Below are 19,035 nucleotides of genomic sequence, written 5' to 3' on the forward strand. Positions count from 1 at the left end.
CTGGATGAGACACAGATCCCAGCTGGTCCCACAAAGTACCTACTGGGACACGCAGGGCACTTTTATTCCCAGTGACTTTGGGAAATAGGTGGAAATCAGCAAAACTGGGCTCTCAAGGTGAAACGTCTGTTCACTCAGGTTCATGTCTGCCATTTTCAGAAGCTGCAGGCACAAATCAATAAAAGAAAAAAATGCATTGCTACAATGTGAACTTCTATCCGCCTGTACCATACTTTCATTTAGCCCACTTGCTCGCATTGCTAGGGAAATATTGAAATGGATCCTCTCTGCTCAGATCTGCTCTTCCTTTTTTTTTCTTTTCTTCCCAACCCAGTATTTAAATATGGTTTGTTATGTTCAATTAAAATGTATTTGCTCTTGAGAACAAGCAGATGATCAGTTTCACAAACCCAGAGTTACAATTCTCTTTCAGCAGCACCCAGTAAAATGAAAAACAGAAACAAAACATTTTAAGCACAAGTGTATAAAATACACAGGGTTCATTAAATCTGATTTAAAGTTGCCTGTTTGTTTTGGAGACTCTTTAAGCTACTACTACTCCAAACTCACAGAACTGTAATGTGATTCCTGATGTATTGAATTTCGTGGGATGGCTGTAGTGGCTTCCATTATATACAAATTGGATGCAGCCAATTTACAATCTCCAATATATACTTTTATCTCAAAATGCCCTGTGAGACAATTGTGTAAAGTACTTTATCAGGGATTGTTGTTGGTAATATTGCAAGATTTCATGATGTAAAAAATACATCAATGTCATTTAAATTGAACAAAATGGTTCCTGTTTTTTTTTTTTTTCTGTACATTTTTAACCGTCTTCGCAACAAATTTGTTCAATAAATACTGTATGAAACAAACATTTTGCACTTTGTCCCACAGATACGATTTGCCAACCTGATTGATTTCTTTGTCTACAACTAATCTGATTTCTTTAGGCTATATATCTTCTCTTTTATTAAAGATGATGTAATCTTAGCTTTTTATCAAACATACAACCACCAAACTAAAAAGGCAGAAGATTCCATGAACTAGCTTTGAAACCAAATCGAAAAAGCTGACAAATATCTCATAAAGCAGATCCCAAACGATAAATGGCATAATGAGACCAAAGTTATACAAATTCAGAAACATATCGATGCAGAGTAATACAGACCTGTGGATTTTTCTTCCCACAACAGATATAGAAAACAAGCATCTTCATCATATCCATTAGACCTTGTAAAATGAGTATATACTATTGCTGCATGCAATCCTCCCAGTTCCTACTATCTCTCAACAGTGAGAACTCAGAGCCAGCGCTACATTTTGCAGCTTTTCCCCATTCTAATTCTTGAAGAATCTCATCCCAGTATTTCAAGTCCAACCAAAGTTACATATATTTACTTTTAAATGGCGTCCCTGGTAAGACAACAACCTCAGACTCATATCCCTGTGCTTTTATTAATGGCCCTTCTACCTTTGTGAAACCCAGGGTCCTTCTTTTCCTCAGGATCTGCAGCTGTCTTAGCTGTGGACAATTTTGGAGTGCCTTTCTCATTCAGGAAGCCAGAAGCTTAGTACCACTTTGTTCCACAAAGAACAATAATTGTTTTCAAATGTTCCAATAGTATTCTTGAATAACACTGAAGTGTGCCCGTGTTTGCTGCTTCTCCTAGAGTGCAAAATGAAATGAATTCAGTTTGTATGCTTTGCAATCTGATCATCACATCATTCCTCCGGGGCTGAACTTCTTATCAATATCCATGACCCCAGTTAAGGTCCAGGTTTCATTAAGTAAAGCCATATACTTCCATTCCCAAGAGAACACAGCCTCAGCTTCTACCAGGTTTTCAAGCACAACTGTAGGTGCTTATCTAATGCCATGGACAGCCTTTTCATCATTTGAAATCAGAGAATAAAGGTCTGCCCACACACAGATCCATCTCAGGCCACATATTTCTTAACAAAGGGATAAAAGATGGCTTTTGCAAGCTGCCTGTAAAGTTAACAGCTCCAGCCTCTGGCAGGTCAAGGAGGGAGTGGATTCCAGCAGGGAACCGCAGCCCATGTCCTGCCAGCAGTGCTGCTCGGCTTGAGGATGCTCCAGCTGGAACACCTCCACTGGATGTTTGTGGGGATGTGCAAGTTTCAAGGAACACTGCCTCATATCCAGACCCCTCCTTGAGTCCTTAAGGCCAGCAGCAAACAAACAAACAGGAACCCAAGTCTACTCATTTATTTTAATTTGCAAATTGAATGAACTGAATTTGGAAGAAGGACAAGGAGGCTTTAACTACACTGTACTATCAAGGCAGAACCCATCCTTACAGCAGAAATCAGTCCTTGAAGCCTAAATATTGCTCAACAGACAGGCAGCCATATCTTTCAAATGCAGAGGAAATCAAGCTAAGCTTACAACAGAGCTACAATACCAGAGTGTCCAAAAAGGCCAGTGCTGGGTATTATTAACTGACTGCTTCCAGACCTCAGGGAAACAAACACACATCTCAGGACGAATATACTTTTGGAAGGTTTTAGGTTCCACTCTGTAAACTGCAATTACATTACAGCTTTTTATTCAGAAGTAATTTCAAAGGAGAGGGAAAAAAAGAGAGGCTTATGCTAGTGCAGGAATCTGTCCCCTTAGGGTTAACAAGAACATGTGAGGCTGAGCACGGATGTAGCAGGGACAATGGCATGGCACAGTGGCATGGCCATCCCCTCACTGTGTCAGCTGGAGGGATGAAAGCTATCTCCAAGCCCTCACTGCACACACCACATCTGCCTGTGCTGTAGCACCTGTGGTTGATGTTGATTTTTCTCTCACTCCAGCTAATGACATCATTTCTAAGAAAGCAGGATCAGATCTGTGGTTTCCCATTCAAGCAGCAACAGGAGAATTAATTTTGCCTGTCTGGAAAGAATGTATATAAACTTAAAGCCACTAAAACCTCAAGCTTTTAAATGAGATCCCAAAAGAAGTTCACCTGTCCTTTTATTTCCCTATACCTCACACATCACCTAGTCAACAAGGCCAGTCAAATTATTTATGGTGGACCAAAGAGCCCAGTTCTGAAAGATGCAGAGACCCTGAAGCAGCTTTCTTGTATAATAGGAGCTTTGTACAGAGAGGCAAAGTCCTCATGTGATGCTAACTTTTCATGCATTGACAAACACACAAATGAGCAGGAAATCAGCTAATTAGGCAGGTTACTATAATTGCTTATTTTATGAAGTAGAGAGGGAGGTGTTGAGCTCTTTTGTAAGATAATAACGTAGAGGCAAAATTGTACGGAGAAGCAAAATAGTAATGGGCTACCTGAAGAAATGAATGTTATTTTTGAATAATAGGAAAATCAACAATAGAAAAATAATTCAATACTTAGCAGAAGAAAAAGCAACAAACCATAATATGTTCTGTAAATATAAAACTGGGTAACACTCAGGTTTATGAGGGGAGAAGGGCAAAAGCAGTGGCTGAGCCTGTGCTAAGCACAATCCCAGTTCTGTTCAGTGACTGCCTATCACCACTCAATGGCTCTGAGATCCTCTGTAAGTTTTAGGCAGGCCTTTAAGCAGAAAAATCACTTTTTTTCCAGGACTTGGTGCACCTGAAGTGAAGCCCTGAACATCGCAGAGGGCCTGCTTCCATGTAGAAGGGCATAGAGAGACTACTGCTCGCTTGCTCTCCTATACTGAGAATAACAAAAAATAGGAGCAGTAAATCATGTGTTTAGGCATATTTCTTTAATTGCTTATTTTATGAAAACCTGACTGCAGACAAAACCGACATTGTATTTCCTAGGAAATTAGCCTGTCAGTGAGACCTCAGATCTTATTTAGCACCCAGCTTTTGTGCTATTGGTATAACTGCCACGGTAAGTAATTACTCATAATGTGACATGCATTGTATCAGTCTTTTAAAAGTAATTAAGGAAAAGTTGCATAGCTTAATGCTATGTACATACATCTCATCCTTACAAGTTTTGCTTTGATAACATCTGCTCTTTTTTGGAGGAAGGCCAGTTTTTAGCAGTCAAATAAATCAGACATAACAATAGAAGCATTATTATCTTCCCCAAAGTTATAAACGTTATGCCCCACTCCGGCAGCACATTTGGGTGCACAAGTCCAGTCCTGTGAGTATGTCAAAGTCTGTAACTTGCCAGATCAGAAACTTGGTGTTGAACTAGAATTTATGATAATGAAGAAACCTTAAAAATACAAGTTTATTTATAGTGAGCCAGTTTAAGAACCACAGCTCACAGTCCCTGGCAGATTTAGCTGTAGCAGTTGACAGGGTCACCCCTGTCAGCTGTGTGCCCTTTCTCGCTGCTGATTCTTTCCCTACCAATAAAAAGGCAAAGAATCAGTGGTGTGTACTCTCCTCAAGCAGTGCAGTTCAGACTGGCGTGACTTAAATGGCCATCAATTTTCACATTAATACTCCAGGCTGTGAACTGCAGAAGCTCACGAGTGAACAAATGCACTGCTTGTCCTGCCCCCTCTGCTATTGTTGTGGTAAATTGCAACAGAAGGGTATGGTGAACATCTGGGGGAGGAAACTTCTCAAATTGTCTAGTTTGAACCACCAGAGTGTGTGTGAAAAACACACAGAGCGTCAAACAGAGTGTCCCTTCTGCAGTACGAATGTTACCTGGGATTGACATTTCTCTGTTTTAAGTCATTCTTAGATACTACCCGTACGGTGTTTAGCAATCGTTGGCTGTAATTAGGCTATCACAGAATGGTTGAGGTACGTTGAGTATCTATAGACTAGAGAGAAAAATTAGCAGGGAAAACTTTTGCCTCCCAAAATTCAAAAAGACAACAGATAACATAATAGAAAAATCCTGGATGTCAGAACTTTTTTTTTTTCATCTCCAAAGAAGTTATATTTTAAGACCTGAGGTCAACAGCCCTTTTAGTACATATTATTTTATTACATTCTCTGAAAAAAACTGACAGCAGTGAAGAACAGCTTGTTCTACAAACCCTGCTCCTGCTTGCCTGCCTGCTGTTCCCCTTTCCTTGCAGTGCTTTTTCACTGCCTTTATACCTCATCCACTTGTATTTCCTTCGGACCTGCCTCCTCCAGAGCTGGGGTTCCCTGTGGATTGCTCGGGGATGGCCATGGAATAGGCTGGATGTCTGGCTTGCTGCCTGGCAGTGCCAAAGGGTAAGCAGTCAGGATCTTGACACACTGCTGTCAGGCTCTGCAGGCTCTGCTTGGCTCCTGCTTCTGCAGTTTCAACAGGTAGCCACTTCTGCTGAGGCTGCCTAAAATGCAAGAAATCCTTTTGCAGGCCACACGCTGGCATGCCAGGGACTATCCACAAGGAAGCCTGGCTCTAGGAAGGATTTGCCCATTGTCCCTGCCATGGCATTTCTGACACCTGACATCTCCATTGGGGTCAGAGCTGCCCACGAGCCTCACAGACTCTGGCCAGACCTTGCAGCGTCACTGCCAAGGTATGAACCCAGGGGCATCAAGGCAGAAGAGAGGAGGAAGCTGACATTAAATGGCTTGCATTGCCCAGCGCACAGTATGGGCAGAATGACAGCTATTGTGAGACTCCTTGATGGCTCACTTGGCATTATTCCCAGTGCTGCTTCTGAATGTAATACCTACTTCTGTGTATCAAACAGAAAAAGAAGGCAAAAGCATGAGACTGGAGGTAGGAAGAAAAGACACAACAGCACCAGCTCAAGAGAGCACTAAATTCAGCTCAATTTTCAAACTTCTGTATTTAAAACCAAACCAAACCAGAACCAACCCTTCCCCTCAAAAAAAACCCACAACACAACAACAACAAAAATAGATTTTTTCCAAATGGGGAAAGCATTTTTCCTCCTGACAGGGACATGTTTGAGACATTATGCCAAATATTTATTTAATATTATCAATAAAATTAAGCTGACACCTTCAAAATGAAGTTTCTAAATGTTACAAATGAAGTAGTTAAAATATTTTGTCACGTTACCAATGGCTAGGCACAAAAGTGCCTTTAAAAGAACTAAGTAAGAAAAATTGCTATTCAGAATTTCAGGCTGATGTTGCTCAAGCAGTCTTTTCTGCCTAATTCTAAAAATGGTGATGGGAATTTTTCTTTGGATTTCAGTGGAAGTACTGGGATCCTGAATAGCCCGAAGAGATGCTTAAGATTAGGGATTTGCTATTCAGGGAAGATATATTTACAAAAGAAGGTGTAAAGGAATACTTTTAAGATCCTATCACAGCATAAAAGGCTCAAGGTCCCAGTAACCTCAGTGGCAGGAGGACAGAACCATTAATTTCCTACTGAAGACTGCCTTGCTTTAGGGACATGGCTTAACGCATCACAGTATCTATCCTTTACTCTTATGAACATAGGCTGGTTTTAGAGCAGTTTTCAGCTGATTGAGGAGTTATGTAATTGCACCAATTACATCCAATTACATAATTAGAGTAAATAAGTAATAATATAATTAGGTGCTGTAATTATGTAGTTATGACAGGTAGCACTAATGCTGATAAAATCCATTATGAAACTTGCTAAGAACTGTGGACAGGGCACGCGAGAACAAAACTTTTAGGGCTTTGTTTTCTGAAGTCTGTCATTCTTCCAATGGGCAAAATAATTAATATAATTACTATGCCTACAGCCTTTTATTTTTGCAAATGAATGGAGGTACAAGCCATAGGCTAATTCGTATCTCTCTCTGACTTGCTGCAAAAAATTCAGTAACTAATCATCTACATTTTTTGCCTCCATTTATCTATTTGCAGCTATCAAAGCTTTGGTGAAATCTGCATGTATAAATTGCATCGCTGAAAAGAGAAGCCTGAAATTTGGATGTTAACCTTCAGTGTTCCAGCTATCACATTAAACTGTCTCCTCTGACAAATGGACACAAGGAACATTCAAAGATTGCTGTATTGATGCAATACAAGTTATGTGCATCTCTGTGGGTTTACTAGGGATGGAATTTCTGGTCAAATGGGTCAGATAAGAATTTTTTTCTGCTGGAATGAAAACTCAATAGGGGAATCATTCATGTAGTTTCTCAGTGCAAATATAATGCATGTATCCAGCTTTTCAAAGTTTCTGTATTTTTGGATATGAAGTAATACCTGTCTGACTTCATAAAAGAAGCCTGGAAAATAAAAAAATAATAAGACCTACTGCCCTGATTTAATATTAATTAATATTTCACCCAAGAACTGATACAAGATAGTGTGCCAGAAGAATGGGCATCACTAAAAGATCTAAAGTGCTTTATTCCCATCAACATCTCCAAATAGGCACTGTCTAAAAAGTTAGAGGTGAATAAACTATGCGTTGTTTTACAACACATTTTATACATTGTACCTTTTTTTTTTTTTTCTTAGAAATAAATATATTTTATATGAGCTGGGCTACTTATTACTTCAGTCACTTCTCAGAACAGTGTGCTAAGCACTGAAGCAAATTCAGAGCTGATGATCTGAATATCGCAGCGAACATTAGGAGCTTGCACCAATGTCTATGCTCCAGAGGAAAAAAGCAAAATAAGTCCTCTGCCCTAAGGACTTCTGAGGCTAGAGACACAAAACTCATAGAAATGCCTTGAAACAAGCAACCCCTGGAACAGAGATTAAAGTGAACTTGGGAACCTGCAAAAATGTTTCCTCTGAGTAAGGGCTGTATTTTTTTTTTCCTTTTTTCCTTTCCAAACCTTCAATCCAGATGCTTCACCGTTTGCTGAACAAATGATTGGTAAACAAGTATCACAGTCAGTCATATTTTGGGGTCCTGATGGGTCTGGACAATAAAGAAACAAGACTACCAGAAAATGCATACATTTCCCCTGGTGTTTAGTTATACTGATAACCACTCCAATGTTGCTTTCTGGAATACAGAAGTAGAGAAGTACAATTAATAATTGGTTCCTAACCACAGTTGTAGGCATAGTGAGAATGACATTTGGAACTAAACTTTACTTTCTACTAAGAAGCTACTGAGGCATACTCCAAAAATTGACCTAAATATATATAAGGATGGGTCTGAACCTTGAGGATTAGATTTGAGTAGAAATTCTCTTCAAGTACTCTGGCTGTGAAAACACAGAATTTGATCCCTTAAAGCTACAGAAACACCCATAAAGGCCTACCTAATTATAATAAAAAACTCATTGAGCTAGGAGAGCTTTTCCAGGTGTACTATTTATGGAATTTCACATTCTGTATCACCCTAAATGTAAATTCTCAGTCCTCCTTGTCCCCTTCAAAAATGCCCTGAGACTGAGGTGTTCTTCTACCCTCCCACACACTTTTCACTTTTTTTTTTTTTTTTTTAACTCAGTGATAGCAAAGGTTTGCCACACTTCATCCAAACAACAGGTGACCTTTCAAGGATCTCCTTCTACCTTTAACCATCTCCAATTTATTAATCACCCACAGGTCCTGCCAGCACATTCTACTGTAAATTCAGACATTCTCCAGGTTTATCTTCCACTACATATAGTGTTGCCATATTGACTTCCATAACCTTCTGGCTTAATCAATGGCACTCAAATTAAAAAATAACAACTTCTCTCTCATTTTCAACTTGATGGTCAATCCATCTTCTGCCACAATGTCAGAATCATAGAATCATAGATCATCTGGTCCAACCTGTAACCTAGTGCTGTCAAGTCCGCCACTAAACCATGCCACTAAGCGCTACATCTACACGTTTTCTGAAGACCTCCAGGAACGGTGACTCAACCACTTCTCTGGGCAACCTGTTCTAATACTTCACAACCCTTTCAGTGAAGAAATTTTTCCTAATATCCAGCCTAAACCTCTCCTTGTGCAACTTAAGGGCATTTCCTCTTGTCGTATCACTTAGTGCAGGGGAGAAGAGACCAATCCCCAACTTGCTATAGCCTCCTTTAAGGTAATTGTAGAGCAATTGCACAGTAATGTTATCCCTTACAGAGCGAAAAATGCTTTTGAACAATTATTTCCATCCTCCTCTTTGCCTATAGTGCCATTATTAAGTATTGTAATCCACTGCACGTCTTGCATCTTTTCTGATATGCTGGGCATTATCTTCAAGTCGATTCAGCAAAGGAAACTTCATATTCTTTTCTTGCCGTTGACTTTGAATGCTGCATTCCCTTCTCTTCACTATGCATTTTGGACTCCCATCTGAACTACAGTGTCACATCCCCATAAACTCCCCATCAGCCTCATTCAGTGATGAGTCAGTTCCACTGGTAAGTCCCAATTCCCTTGTGAAAGATGAATTTGAAGTTTGCCTCTCTTGTGCTAGATCCTAAGCAGAACTTAAATCTCTTATCAGGGACTTTGTTACCTCTTCCAGAATCACAAGAGTGGTTACTCAGCCTCCAGTCAGCTGAAAAGTCTTAAGCAATTTGTTTCCCTCTTTGTCTTAAGGCCAAAAACTGCTATAATGAATGTAGTACATCTTGCATATTTTCAATATAATTTCATTATTATCATGCTGGGTTTGAAACACGCGAAACACATAAGCTACATCAGCACCAACAGATGATGACACCTGTAAAACTACTTCTGGGTGTTTCACTTTTGAATCTTCTTTTGGTCATAAGCAAAGTTATATCTCTCAAATTCTTCTAGCTGAATCTCATACTTCCAGGAAATTCCATTCCTCCAGTCAGATTATTTTATTTAATTTCTTAATAGTCCTTGTACCATGTGGTATCAAGTAATCTCTGGCTCCAAGATAAAGAGTCCTTTTTTTTTATTCACTCAAATGTTTCCAATTGATTCTGCTTCACAGATACAGTATTTCTGCAGCACACCTACCCTACGTACCTCTACCTAGGGTAGCATACCTACCATATGTACCTCTCCCTCATCCAGAATAGCCACTAATTTTATATATACTCATGGAAAAAAAAAAAAAAAAGAAAAAAAAATAATAAAAAAAAGCCCTCTTTCACAGGGTTTAATAATTCCAAAACCTTGATTACTATTAACCACTCAAACCACCAGTATTCTGCCATAGAGTGTCTTTGAGAAATCAGTACAGTGCTTGAGGTCACATGTTTTGGCACTTTTCTGTTAATGTTTTAGGTATTCAAACAGGAGTTCTGACTACTAATGCAAACGTAAAATAAATTAGTGAATTGCATCAGAAAATTCAAACCACTGCTGCCACGGGATGAATACACTTACTATGAATATTAATGCATCCCTGAAAATTAAACATTAATACTTAACATACATACTCTCAAAGTTAAAAACCATATAAACATTGCAGGGAAAGAGAGGAAGAAGAGAGTAGGAAGGAACAGACAAAGGAGACAAGTCCTATAGCCCAAAGATGTTGATTCCATGAATTAAAGAGCATTTCTGAGATAAGCTAGAAATATTTTCAGGTAAGAGGACAACTTGACACTATGAATAATTTCCTGCAATGGAACAGAGAATACAAGCTTTTGTCTTAGCTTTTCTATCTTACCTGTCATACAGAAGATCCATTACTGCCTAACAGCATAAATGCACTAAGCTGGTCAATAGGACTGGCAGTTCTAAATTTCCATGGACATAGGCAGCTCCTCTGTACTTGAGCACTAATTCCCATGACCTGCTACACTGCCTTCCCACATAGCAGTAATAGCAATTATAAAAGTTCTGTTTCACCACAGCATTCAGTTTAGACCTTCTGTCTAAACACAAACCGTTCTTCAAGGTAAGCTCTGCACAGGTCTGTGCAATGTGAGTCATCTACTCCAACTTCAGCCAGCTCCCTATTAGGAATCTTGTCTAAACTAATCATTTTGGCTCTCAATGGAGTGAGAAAGGCACTGCCATGGTATGTCACCCAAGCCATCCTAGACACCTATCTTAAGGCAGGATAAATGACACAGCTTTCTATGCTGACATCTATTTAAACCAGGTGCCTGACTTTCAGACAGCTAAAGTTAAAGGAGAAGGCTCTTCCCCTTGGCTAGGCTTAGGACTACATGTATAAGGGCACCCAGAATTTCACAAGCACGATTGAGTAGTACGCATAATGAAAAATTCAATGAAAGATAACAAAGTAGATATTCTCCATAAGAAATGTGGCTCCATAAATACATGAACAGCAAAGCCTGATGTGCATTTGGTTACACTCTCCTTTGGGATTCACACATATGTTAGCTCTGCAGCCACAAATCCCAGCATAGGCCCTTAGCAGTGCAGTAACTGACAGGAAGTCCACTAGAAGAAAATGGTACACCAGACTATCACAAAAGGTAGTAAGAAATGTCCCTTGAATGCCACTCTTTGTGGGGCTGTTCTGGAATTCCTCAAAAATGAAGCCCCAAACCAGGTACCATTGACAACCCATCCCTCTCTTTCACTGGAAGGAACTCTCTTTGACAGTAAGCTGGAAACGAAATGTGATTGAACATCTCTCTGCCCGCATGTCATCAAATTTCTGTCTCTGACTCCAAGTCTGAATCCAAAAACTCTTCATGACGAAGAGTTTCTGCAGCTCTTCAAATCCCTGAAGCAGTTCTTGGTCTTTTCAATAGCTTGTTCAGAGCAGTCATAGGAGAAAACACTAGCCTCTCAACACTAACCCTGTGCTTCACCGTTCAGCAGGAGACATTATTTTTCTGGATAGCAGCCCAGAGACACTGGACAAAGCAGTAGCAGTAGCACATGTTATGCATGCTCCTCTGCCTCTGGTTTGGCTAATGAGGGAGTGGAACCCACAGAGCATGACAGCATGAAAGCCAAACTAGCAACTGTGGCCTGTACCTTCATCTTTTTCATTATATTTAAGATTGGGCTTTGTTGCAGACTGTCTAAGACACGTGAAGAGATTTTTAAAAATACAGATTGATGCCTCCCATTGTTCAGACAGAGGGTAAAGGACAGATATGCTCTGCTCTAATTGCACAAAACATCTCTCAGTTGCATAAAGTACATGCCCAAATTGACTTACCACAATCATTTGTGCCACATAACTCTCTGGACCAGTGTATTCAGTTGGATCTTTAACTTTGACAAGAACTATAAAGTATAAATAATGCCACATGTTGTGTTCTGACTTTATATGCTCCTCAAACGAAACTGTCTTGTTATCAAATTTATCTCTCTCCAGTCCTGCAAAAGACATGAACATAATATTAAAAAAAAAATCAACATAAAAATACCCAAATCTGTTAAATATGTTGGAGAAAGGAACCTAACTTAATTTAAAGGTTCATAAATTTGAAGGATCCTAATTTAAAAGCTATAACCACATAGAGTAACTGCCAGGCAAGAATATACCAGGCTAGAAGGCATTCCTGACAGAATTCTTTCAGCACAGAGTTTATCCTCTTTTGTGATATTTCCAGTTAATAACAATAACAATATAATAAATATGTTACAGTTTTACAGTGCCTTCTATGCTGAAGGCTATAAAGTACTTTACAAGTGTTGGCTCTGATTCTTTCTAAATGTATACTGGTTAGCACACAGCATGCAATCTCAGTCCTGATCTTGTGAAGATTTATGCATGTGCTTAGCACCAAGCATGTGAATAGTCCCACTTAAGCTGCAGTGGGATTGTTTGTGCACTTAAACCTAGCAGTGAGGGTGAGTCTTTGCAGAGATGTAGTTGTAAGAATTTCATGTTATTTTTTGTTGTATCCAGTTGAATCTCTGAAGAATAGTGCCATAGTGAGGAAGGAGAGGATTCACAAATGGTTTTCTCCATATTACGGCTTTCCTCCTTGGATCTCTTGTAGAGCTTTCCACTGATACTAAAGCCTCTGTGCACTGTGGCTGTTCATCCCTGTCAGTACAACCATGGAAACAACACCCAGTCTACAAAAAAAAGAAGGTATTTCTAAAGTCCCCCAGGGGAGTGAAGGTCTGCCCCTTTTTGTGACTGCACCTCAAAACAAGCGCGATTCATCTGTGGGCTTTGTGAGGATGATTTTCATTTAATTCTTTTGTTCCCTGTTTCATGTCACCTTCTGAAACAGGCGGATTTTGCCGTTGTTACCCTTCTGGAATGCACTGTGCTGTGAAATAGCAAGCTGTACTTTCATCTGCATCACGCTTTGTGAAATAAAGTCAGCAACTGCACCAACTCCATTAGTGGTGATGATGCGAGTGTGAGACACAGCTCTTCTCCCTCAGATCCTGGGTAGAGACTGCGAAGCCACCTCTTAGCAAAGCTTGTCTTTTGACTCCTAAACCAAATCTGTTTCCTACTGAGAAGGAATAAATTTAGAACCAAACTTGGACATTTTTACAGACTTTCTTTCCAGAAGATAACCACCCCTTAGGTTCACACTTTATTTATTGAGAAATAGTTCATTTTTTGCCTTTACCCATGAAATGTCTCCATAGCTCAGAAACACTTACCACAGATGAAACAGGTTGTCTTTAGTATTTCCTCCTTTTTCTGCTTTTCACTCCTGAGATCAGCAAATGTATCAATTATGACTCCAAAGATTAGGTTCAGAACAATAATTATGACAATGAAATAAAACAGAAGATCATAAACAACTCGTGCAGCAAACAAGGGCTCCTGAAACAATAATAAGGTTGCAATAAGATACAAAAATAGCACTTCTCTAAAATATTAAATAACATTTTCACATTAGCTCAGCAAAGCTGTGCATCTTTCTTTTCATACGCCAACTTCTGTTAGCCTTACTTACAAAAATAGATAGGGACTACCTATACAAGTAGGCAAAGAAGATTTGGCTTCATATGCCATATATGCTATCTCTTCAGTACTGCTGTGGTCCTTTGTGCTGTTTCCTATAGCAGGAAGAAGAGACTAGCTTGTGTACCAGATGCAGTGTAGATGCATTACTGTAATCTCCTCTACTGAAGATAATTATCTTCCCAGTACAGAAACAGGGATATACAGTTTCTAGTTCCCACTGACAGCTATGATAACTCTTCTTAGTATTGTACTGTAGCACATAGGGATATGCTGATGGTATGTTCTTGTGAAATATTCCAAACTGACGCCAAGTTTGCACACTGAACAACTGGAAACCAGGGGAGAGTGCCTGCATGATGACAAGACCAGTCTACTATACTCTGTCCAAGCAGAGAGCATCGATGGTTCTAGCACTATGCTAAACCAGTGTCCTGGCTATAAGCGGGCTAAGGGTGGGAAGACCACTTTTCTGTCTTCCTAGAACAGCATGCACATGCACACACACACCACTTTGAAATGCTTATATTCCCTATTTTACCATAGTTTTGTATGTTCACATCTTAGCTATTTTCCTTCTTGCAAAGGATGGATTGGATTCTCATTAGCATCTCTAATAAAACAGCAAAGTCATTCTGTGGCAAACAGGAGAAAACATTCAGTGTAAGAAGGAGGAACGTAAAATCCATGTTCTTCTCTTCACCATGACACTAACTTGAAAGCCATTGATTTTCTCAGCTTCCCACACAGTCATTTGGATATGTGCTACCTTCTGTGACATGCTTTAATGTAGCTAGCATCAGATTACTACTAGGTGGCAAGGGTCACTTTCAAAATTTTTAAGTGTTTATAGACTTCATTGGGATGGTCTGCAGTCCCTCCAGAACCTCCTGGTCTATGAGTTAGGACCTAGATTCCTACTACTCACACAAGGAGCTCTTCCATCCAGATCTGAGTTATTTGTCTCTGGACTCTTGAAAGCTCTGATGAAATATCACTTGTGAGTTTAATCCTGTTATGGTGTGGCCCACCAGACAAAGTGCAGCTAGATTACCTTTATTTATGCTGTTCTTCTTGAACTTAAATCAAAATGCATAAAACCCAAATATTATGAACAGCTTTTAAATGAACTCCATTTTGAAGAAGACTTCAGGAAGAGGACTTCTACCGTTATGTATGGAATTTTGTTTTGAATTTGATGCTAGTTCAGTATAAATAAACAACAGAACCCATTCCAGGGCAGATGCCAAGCTGAAATTCAGCTAAAGAAGCACTTTAGGTACTAGAATGGAGAGTCTTGACATATACTCATTAGTCAATCCTTTTCAAAAGTTTGCACTTATAATTCTTAGTGCAATAGCAAACTGATCCAATCCAGCAATACCTCTTAGCAGTGCTTAGAAGGTTATGACATGCTCCACTTTTCAAGAAAGGATAAACTACTGCCTAGAGTTTCTTTCTTCAAGTAATATCACACCAAGCACAGCTCTTCCCATTAAGTATTCCATCTGGGATGTAAAAATTACATGGATAAATCAACTGTGTAACATTAGAGCAGACTAGATAAAAATACTGTCTATAACCTCCAAAAATTGACTTTGGCATTCATGAGATGCACAGGGAGTAATACATTTCCTCAGCCAAAACACTTACGTCTTTGGAAGGCTTTCTGAGCACGTCTCCCACACCACCACCATTTCGCAGGCCTTGGTTTAATACCGTCACAATACACATGAGCAGGGTGTCACAGGTCCTTTCAATTCCATCTTCCTCTTCCTCACCTATAAACAGGAAAAGATCACCTTTATGAATCACAGCATCGAATAATCACTCATGAAACAAAGCCATGATTCTCTATGAGAGAAAGCAACTGCAATACACATCTGCCTTTTATATTCTCCAGCTAGAATTTCAATGATCATGCCTATCCTTTTGCATGTCACTGCTGGTGACATACTTAGATGCAGCAGGCATATTTAGCCTGAAGAGAGACAGCAAAAATCCCAAGCAGTTATCCCACCAGTAACTCTGTTAATGACCCAGAGCTGCCATCTCTAGTCATGGGAGTATCCCTTCCCTTGCAAGTACTCCCACTGGTTTCAGTATGACTGCTTTTTCAGTGGGCCTCCTAAGTGCACAGCTGACATGCAGAAGAGAAGCAGCATAAACACAGAATTAGAAGCACATTCACAAAAGGATCGTCTTCCTGTGAAATCATTCCTCTATCTACTAATGTACAAGCCAAGTCATGTTAGCATTTCAAATCATTCAGGAGGGGCTGGCTTTTATATCAGTAAATCTGTCCATGATCTTTCCACCAGAGCATGTGCCTAAGTGCAGGTCTGATATGCATTAAATGAAAGACTCTCACTGACCTAAGCCTGAAAACTTGGATTCTATTCTTATCACTGCTGCAGAACTGCTATGTGGTTTTGGCCGAGCCACAGAGGGTACTATTGTGCAGGAGGTATTTGAACGTGCAGAGGAGCTGGAACACTAGTCCCCGGAGGGACTCCCTCCGCCTTGGCCAGAATTCCTCCCACCACGCACTCCCATGTTGTGACTGCATCAACAGCCTCCTTTTGAAAAGCCCTGCTTGAGTTTTTCCTGGTGTTCTGCAGGCTTGTGCTGAAGGGTCAGGACTGTAACTGCTGGCTTTCCTGTCTCCTTCTGCCTTTCTTTTTAGGGATACATTTACTTAAGCAGTGAAAGCAGGAATTCTCACTTGGTTCACTTCATGCACTTACTCGGAACACAGTTCAATAGATAACAACAGCCTGCTGCAATAGTTAGCTGAAACAGCATATTTAACAACTCCCAAACAATCACACCTGGGGCAGAGATACAATGAACTGACTGAAAGCATTCACATTACAGACAAGCAATTTGGACTTTGGGCATGGGTTCCCAAACTGTGGTGTATGTATCGCAATAGATACTTGCAGAACAAAGGTGGTATCTGCTGCTTTTGCCACCACTGCTTTTGCTACACAAGCAAATTAAATGGAAACAAATTCCTGATATAAGAAACTCTTAGCAAAAGGAAAAGGAAAAGCAAAAGCAGACACCGGGATAGACTTCCCTGGTGAATTATACAGTCATTACTGACACTGCTACCACTAATAACTCCAGATAAAAACAAACAAAAAAAACCCTGCTCAAATATTGAAACTGAAAGGACTGAAACAATGAAACCTTTTTTTTTTTTTTTTCCTCTGTCACATCTGGAAATTTTTTTTTACTCACACTGTGATCTCATTCATACCAATTGATCACCTCTGCTTTTGCATCCTGTTCCTGTTTCCTCTTTCCCAACTTTAATTCATTAATATTTTTGGAACTAATATTTGTGCATGAGAAGATGACTGTTCACAACAGAAATAAAAAAAATAAATATAAAAGCCACAGCTTTTATTTCATTTATGTAGCTAGAGAACAAATTTTCACTTTTCCCAAGACCTGGGTCAGGTGTTGGAAACAGCAGATGGTCAGGTTCTGGTGTCATGATGTCAATCACAGGGCAGTACAGGGGGATGATAGAAAGATTCATTTCAAAAATCCTCATCTGGCGGTCCACAGCTACCTGCCTACTTAGCCTGAGCTTCGACACAAGCAGGGGCAACACATGAGTGCTCACATGGACCTAGCTGAACTTGCCTAGAGTGGTACCATGCCTGTGACTGGAATGAGTAAAGAAAATGTCCCGTTCTGCAAAGAAGTGTTAGTGCACCTTTCTAGCACTGGTCTCTATGGGCTACAAAGCATGAAAGGGAGGGATAAGGCTGAGGCCACATACTTAGGATGTGAAGTTCCTTTAAGTGGTTTAAGCACTTCATCAGGCAAAGACTTAAGTGATATTGAAATGCCCTTGGAGGGAAGAGTGGAAGACTCCAAGGGAGATGAGACCAAGTATTTGGGGGCTGGCAGCTCAGTGCAGCAGAGAAGAAGCAAGCTGTAGACAGGACGTGTTCTCTGAGTAAAGTACTGAGTAGAGTTAATGAGACCAGCTGGTTAACTCCCTCACCAAAAGGAGCAATGACTGAATGCAGGCTCAACCATTAAAACTCAAGGTAGAGGCACAATCTCATCAGAACAAGTGATCAGCAGTGATCTGATCTAAAATGCCAGATTTTTATGTCTCTGCTGTGGCCCTGAGATGTCACTGAGACCATTTTATGTATCCTACAGACAGCTGTGGATTTCTTTATGCTGCTACACCATGAATCCTACCAACTCCCAGGCTGGCCAGCCCTTGCAAATCTCCTGTACTCATAGTTTCGCCAGAAGGGAGATCTGTCCCAGGAGAAGACAGAAGGTAGAATAGTACTTTTTGACAGGTGATTCATTGGCTAATATTGATCTTTAGTTCTCACCAAATGTAGTTTCTCTAATGTTATCGGACGAATAAAAGTACTCCAAGATGAAGTGCCAGTGTACCTAGATGTTCTGTATAGCCCCCTTTCATTATTGTTTAATTTTAAAGAAACTGTGGCCAAGAAATAAGAAATGTGAGATTTCTATCATTTAAAGAGCTTAGCAAAAGCCATACTGCATCTCTTTTGACTGATTGATTACTTTTTGAATATAGCAGCTTTGCCAATAGCTCTTGGGGAGAGACTGTTTTCTCTATCTAGTCAGACAGCTTCCCATTTTGTTTATGAGGTCTGTTTACACACCAGCTGGGGCTGAAAAGTCTACTTTTATAGCCCTCTCCCCCATACCCTTGATCATAAAAGCTCAAAAATCTGTACTGGGAGAATAAAGCATGTGAAGTGGTGTTATACTGGAACACAGGATAGGAAGGAACCACTTTTGTCCGCAGCTTCAGCCCCTAGCAACCACACACAAGTGTAGCAGTAAGTAGTCTAAGCCTGTGGACCATCTACTGCACACACCCACACTGCACAAACTTAACAACTGTAATGAAGACCATACACAACAACTACAATGTGTCACAGGATAAGAGCAGGAGAGATGGAGTAGCACTACTATCAGAGGTCCTGAGTGATCATGTTGCCTCAAACAGCAAATAGAGCAAAGCACTCTGTCAGCTTGATCTGTGACAAATTCCTTCCTGAACCAATGTCTGGTAACTGGCTTGACACCAGTAGAACACACCAGACAAGCCTTTTATTTTAATGAAGCATATTTAAAGTTGACAGGGTCCTTCTGGTATGCAGATCAGTTTCATAATGCAGGTATCAGAGTAAAACCAGATGGACTGATCTGCTGAAGTAGAGCAATTGAGCTTTTCACTTGCCACAAGCATGAAGAAACACAACTTGCCTATCACAGACATGGCTTGCAACAGTCTGCATTTCCTTGTATTTGCCACAAGCTAGGAATGCATAGATGGACTCCTGCCCATGCTTAGCTGAGACAC

At 40.1% G+C, this 19,035-nt stretch overlaps 1 protein-coding gene across 2 annotated transcripts in view; it reads right to left on the minus strand.

The window, feature by feature from the left end:
- ITPR2 (inositol 1,4,5-trisphosphate receptor type 2) overlaps nt 1–19,035 on the minus strand; it is a 271,369-nt gene that overhangs the window by 16,654 nt on the left and 235,680 nt on the right. For both annotated transcript variants that reach the window (XM_082784800.1, XM_082784799.1), the window contains 3 exons: nt 15,306–15,433; nt 13,346–13,511; nt 11,931–12,091 (listed from right to left, as the gene is read on the minus strand). In XM_082784800.1, coding sequence (XP_082640926.1) covers nt 11,931–12,091; nt 13,346–13,511; nt 15,306–15,433 — 455 coding nt within the window. The remainder of the gene's footprint in view (nt 1–11,930; nt 12,092–13,345; nt 13,512–15,305; nt 15,434–19,035) is intronic.

This window comes from Aythya marila, assembly GCF_965140915.1.
Source record: "Aythya marila genome assembly, chromosome: 1".
Lineage (NCBI taxonomy): Eukaryota > Metazoa > Chordata > Aves > Anseriformes > Anatidae > Aythya > Aythya marila.